The 6,000-nt window shown below is 40.3% G+C and overlaps 1 protein-coding gene across 1 annotated transcript in view; it reads left to right on the top strand.

Moving 5' to 3' along the window:
- The first annotated feature begins 255 nt into the window (after positions 1-255).
- Positions 256-6,000, top strand: part of CFAP69 (cilia and flagella associated protein 69) — a 33,590-nt gene continuing 27,845 nt past the window's right edge. Inside the window, exons 1-5 of the mRNA XM_062604971.1 lie at positions 256-520; positions 801-863; positions 2,203-2,268; positions 3,315-3,424; positions 5,387-5,463. Coding sequence (XP_062460955.1) covers positions 338-520; positions 801-863; positions 2,203-2,268; positions 3,315-3,424; positions 5,387-5,463 — 499 coding nt within the window. The 5' untranslated portion in view covers positions 256-337. The remainder of the gene's footprint in view (positions 521-800; positions 864-2,202; positions 2,269-3,314; positions 3,425-5,386; positions 5,464-6,000) is intronic.

Here is a 6,000-nt window from a genome sequence, read left to right as displayed (position 1 = left end):
TCGCTGAGCAAGCACTATATAACAAGCCACAAAATGGCATTGCTGGTAGCGTGGAGGAGGGTGTAACAACAGATGGGTGTCCTGCCGAGGCGCAGAGATGGAGCACCGGGATGAGGGCAGAAAGGGCAGGACTGGGGCCTGCAGGCCGGGGGGAAGCGGGAGGCTCGCGGCCCACAGCAGCCAGGCAGCTCCGCGGCGCCGGGCACCCGCAAGGCCGCAGCGGGCCTGGGCTCAGCTGCAGGGAGGTGGCACCGCCCCGCTCCCATGGCAACGGCGTGAGGCCGCTCTGCTGCTGCGGCCGCGGCAGGCGGTCGGGTGGCAGCGTGAGATCGGCACCATGGCCACCCTAGCCGTGACCGAGCCCCCCTCATCACGGGCGCCCTCCCTCTCCCCATCCCGCTCCCCCGCCCGTTCCCCCGGCCGCTCCCCGGCGCTGTCGCCGGCTCTTGGCCCCTCTCGTGGCGGCGGGGAGCGACGCAGGAACGCCTTGGACGCCAGCGCGGACCTCGGCGCCACCCAGGTGAGCTCCCCCGCGGCCGGGAGTCACCCTCAGCTCCGCCGGTTGCTGTCACCGCGGCCGGGAGGCGCTGTTACGGCCTGGCTTGGCTTGGTTTGATTTGGTTTGGCCGCTACGTCGGGCTGAGAACAAGCCCCGGGTTGTGCTCCACACACAGCCTGGATTTAGCCGTCCGTAGGTAGATTCATGTTGGTTCAGAGCGGCACTCTTACATTTTAAGTTTTAAGCACTTTTAAAGCACAGCATATTAAAAATATAAAGGTAAAAAGTGTGACTTTTCCAGGATACACAGCTAAGATCAGTGGATTTGAATCGCGTCATTAAACTACTTGAAGATTCAAACTCAGTAAGTAAGCCTAATACTTCATTATTTCAGTTACACAGGTAGTAAGGGGGCTTAGAAAAATGTTTCATACATTACTTTAGTACCCACCCTAAATAAAGCAGGTGGCACTGTAGCCAGATGTGACTGACTCCAGTCAGATGTGACTGAAGCCACAGAGACTGAAGCTCTGGTATTTGAACACTTCTTCTAAAGATGGTCATTGTAATAAAGAATGGTATCAGTGATGTTTATATATATATATATATATAAAAGATTATCTATATATACATATATACATATATAATACAGTCGGGCCTCAAACAGGCAAAATTCGTAGCTTATCTGGGAGTTTTAGAGTGCTGAAACCTACAGCTGAGAAACAGAAATGCATGCAGAGTACAGGCACTGAAAGTATGTCAGGAATTTATGTAATTGCCCAAGTTAACTGCCGATGTATCTCCAGGGAGATGATTTTAAAGGAAGGAGAGATACACAAAGTTCAGTGTTGAGTACCTAGGCACACAGATTAGCATCTCATGGACTTCCACAGACTACATGAAGATTTGGCAGACTAAATTCATTAAGCTGTCAGTTACTTTTGATCTAAAAACCTAATAATTTATACTCTAAAAACAAGAACTTGATTAAACATACCACATTTTAAGTTAATGTCCACAGAGAAGTCATTTGTGTCTCCCCTCCCTCCCCCCTTTAGGCAGAGCTGGTGGTATAAACTGAGAGACTGGAGAAAAATGTGCTGGATGATGTTGTTTACTGCTTCTCTAGAGAGTATATGATAAAATGCCTTTAGGATTCTGGGTTTGTACATTCCTGAAACAACTTTCTGGCCTGCATCAACGTGCAGTGCTCTTGCCCAGCATGGAGGTGCTCAGAAGAGCTGGAATGAATGCTGTGTATCACTGACCCACCCTGACATATCCTTGCTTCAGTTGTTTTCAACTTTGAATTTGCAGACTGTTTCCTAGCGGTGGCAGAGCTCTACTCTAAGCCACTTGAATCTACATTTTTACACATCAGCGTCATGTGTGACAGAGCTTTGGTTTTATTAGGTGTCTCTCACAGAATCCCAAAGAATTTAAGAGAAAGAGCCCACACATTTGAGCTGAAGATAGGGTTTTCAAAAGTTTCTTCATTTACAAGAGCGTAGACTCTGTATTTAGAAATGAGGCTTGATCAAGGAGCTAATCCTGCTGCAAAGCACTTTCAGGATTTCCTTGTGTCTTGTGATTTTTTTAATCTGGTTTCCACTTTCATTTAAACTTAAAAGGGGATAAACATAATCATTTAACCTGCTAAGGCAAACTGCAATTAAAACCTGTTTTCCATTCTTTTACTTAAGAAAGATTTGGAAAAAGAGCAGCTGAAAAGTCTCAAGAAGGTAGCCAAGCATTTTGAAAATGGGCTTGTATCCTTTTTGGCATTGTAGCACTCTGAATTCATGGTGTTTTATGTATGTTAATACTCTGACTTTCCAGCAACGCATTTTATCGTGTGCTGTGCTTTCACATGGAGAACACACGCATTCTCATCATTGTCCTTCTTGTGTACACATAGCCAAAGCTGGCAGGTTAGCAAGATTATTGTATGCTAGATTCATTTGCTACAAAATTCAGTAGAGGGATCTCACCTTTACAGTGGTTGAAAGTGCTCAAAATGTAATTAGTGTACTTTCAACTCAGCCCAGACATGCATAATAATTGTCACTTACTTAAGAAGCAGCAGATAAAATAGCAATGACTTCCAGTGAAGGAAACTTTTAAATTAAAGTCAGGCTACTTTATCTGAAACTTTTTTCATATTTACAGTACAAATTGAATGTCTTCCAGTAATCAGAAGTACTAGAGAGGGCATGGGCATGTGGAAAACTGCAATTAATTTCATACAATTCAGCTAATTGCCACAGAGATTTAAACTATCACATTACTTCACAATCAAGTTGTGTCTTGAGGCAGTTTCCGTGAGTCAGTGGATTGGTAGTAAGTTCTTGGCCTCAGTGATCTGTTCAGTTTTGATCTTGTGCCTCTACCTCTACCTTAAATTTGATATCTCAGTATGTGTTTGGGTCCAGATTGTCAAACCTTAGTCAGTCACCTGGGACTAGAGGAGGAAAGAATTTAAATACCTCAAGGATGTCTCAGAATTTAGATAGGTAAATCTGACACTGTGATGTAAAAACTTTTCATCCTGTATTTTTAAATATTCAGTACTGAACTTCCAGTGACTTCAGCTGATAAGAAAGCAAAATCAGTTTTGCAAGAGTTGTAGAAGTAAGGCTGCTTTGAAAAGCCTAAGTGTTGGCTCGTATGCTTTATTTTACACATCTGACTTTGAAAGTATTGGCCTTGCTTTTTCTCGGTTGTGTTTCTGAAGTATGACAAATATAGTGTTCAGCTTTTTCTTCTGATTCATAGCAGTACAAACAACCTGATTTCCTTTACTTTAAATTAAAAGCCCCTTAAGGATTTAGCACAAATAATGGAAATTCTTAACTTGTGTGCAGAAAAAATGAATGAACAAGAAGCTTTCACCAAGCCTTTATGTGAACTTATTAAATTATGTGGGTAAGTACTTCAGCCCTCATTTTAGAGATTTAAACATTGCTTCTTAACATGTTGATACATTTTCTAAGGCAACTGAGATATGCATACAGCAACCATTTACAACGCATCTGTACCTGCAAGGCATCTGTTATATTACCCTTCTTTTCTATGAACTGTGTTTTCCTTGAGTCCAGTTTCGGTCGGCATAAAGGAGGGACACATTTTAGCAGTTCAGTATCTGTGGAACCACCTATTACGTCATTCAAAACTACATTGTAATTGGCCCCAGCTTGCTTGGAAGCAAGATTCCCCAGGGTGACTGAGTAAATTGTTCTGGGACTGCTGGTCTCTGAAGATTTCAGCAGCTAAGTCCTGCTGAAGTATGCTTTGCAGTTTTAAACAAACTCTTTAAGTCAGTTTAAAAACATGAGGTGGCACAAAGACAGTTTAATACCTGAAGGTATTAAAGGCTTTACAAAATGACAAGCCACACTGCATAAGAGAAAGAAGCAAAATTGGAACATCTGGGATTTGTAGTTACTTTAAAAACATACTACATGAACTTTCAGGCACTTTATTGTCATAATGTACCTTATTTGTGGAACAGATTTTAGGTGTTATCCACACTTGTCAGTAGCTTTTTCCTCCTCAGTAATTTAATAGTTACTTATGGAATGTTTGTAATTACAGTTACTCCTGTATTTAATTATAATCGGAGAGAATAAGGAAGAGAAAAATCACAGACAGGAGTTGCATAGTAAACTAGCTATTCAAACAGTTTTTTACATAACTTCCTCTCAGCTGCTAGGCTTAATAAGGATAGAATTTCTCAGCTGAATCTTTTCGTTCTCTGAGCACCATCAGTTGTACTGCTTTCTTTTGCTGCCACACAGTGGAAAATGAGAAACTACATCACGAAGTTTCATTTTCTTCCGTTTTAGGCAGAAGCATGGCAAAACTGAGAATGAGTGTATAAAGTTGATAAAATGTAGTTGTGAATAAGAATTTTTATTTATTAAAGCAGTTCAGCAATAATTGTGCTGTGATGAATGTATTGTGGAAAATCGCACCCTTGGGTTTTGCTTCAATTTCTGTACTGTGGAAATTCCACCACTTTCACTACTACTTTGCAGTATGGCAAAGAGAAGCCTATAACTAGAGGGAGGGGCCGTCACTTCAAATTTCCTTTCAGATAGTAGGACACCTATAGTAAAATTTTCCACTCTTTCATAACTGCTTCTGTTTACCTGTCTTCTTCCCACTTCTTTTTCAATGTCTGTTTCTTCCCCCACCCCCATTTGTTCCATTATTTGCTTTCTCCTTCCTTTTTCTCTGGCTGTATTTACAGAGGTAAACCTACCGGAAATCTGCTTCTGCACTATGAGATGAAGAGACCTTAACATAACATTGTAATGCTTACTGTTAGAGAATTTTTAACACTTACATGTTTATGTCATAACTAAGTATTTTGTAAATGTTATTGAGTATTTCTTAATATCCTGTTTTGAAAAATAAATTTGTCTTTGGGCTATTTGGAGTCAGTTTATTAGTTTTATTTTTATCTATTTCAAGAGATCTGCCCAGGGATAGGATCCTTTTTCTTCTACCTCTGCACATACCTATGCTTAGTTTATCTCTGCAATAGCCTGATAGTGCATAGATTCCAGGATTTAATCTTCTACATTTAAATGACATTTGGTTTTGGGGTGGGTTTTTTTTTCAGTATTTCTTATTACATCGAATATGAATTATGAAAATAGTATCTATGAACGTGTACTAGTAATTGCCAGATTTTGGAACTAGAACTTTCAGTGTAGAATCAGCATTGCAAACAATGTATTTGTCCTGGGAAAACTGCCCTTTATTTGCAAAAAATGCCAAGGAGGAGAAGAAAAGCTACTGAGCTATTCTGGTGACTCGATTAAAGTGTTCTTCTATAGTGTTTTAAGCATAGTTGTAATATCTTTAAACTCCATTTTGCAGGTTACCATTTCAAAAAAAGAAATTTTCTGATGAAATAAGCTATTCTGCAGTGGTTTCAAAATTCATTGCACAATTGGGTGAGTGTAAACTGATATGCCACAACAAAATAATAATTATGCTATAATAAAATTAACTGCATTCTTAGCACAATTTTAATTTCTTTAATTTCCTTTGTAAATGTAAGTAATTTATTTCAATTATCCATTCAGTCCTCTGTTCTTTTTAGTATCAGAAAACATTCTTATTTTGCTGTGCAGGTAACCTGCAGATTAGCTAGCAGTATTACCTATTTGCCAGTGTCAGAAGCTATGTGAGATAACTTTATCAGTCCATCTGAATAATTAAACCTGTCTATAATATGTTTTACTTCATTTTGCTCTAAGAAATTGGTATATTACTATAAACACTGAAGCCTAGCATAAGGGGAATATGTATCCTTCCTGCTTCTTTGAAACCAAATGGAGGAAACAAGTGAGAAACAGTAACACCTGATTCCCAGCTCAAACCTTCAATTCCCAAAAGCCCGAGACCTGTCATCTAAAAGGCAAAACAGAAGTCAGTTTAGTGCCATGCCTTACTAGGAGTAGCAGTTCCTGACTTCAGTCTCCTGCTGC

This window comes from Pezoporus occidentalis, unplaced genomic scaffold (genome assembly GCF_034315485.1).
Source record: "Pezoporus occidentalis ecotype Australia unplaced genomic scaffold, CSIRO_AGI_Poc_V1 ctg9, whole genome shotgun sequence".
Lineage (NCBI taxonomy): Eukaryota > Metazoa > Chordata > Aves > Psittaciformes > Psittacidae > Pezoporus > Pezoporus occidentalis.
The sequence above is the reverse complement of the archived record's forward strand: the minus strand, read 5'-3'. Positions and strand labels throughout refer to the sequence as shown.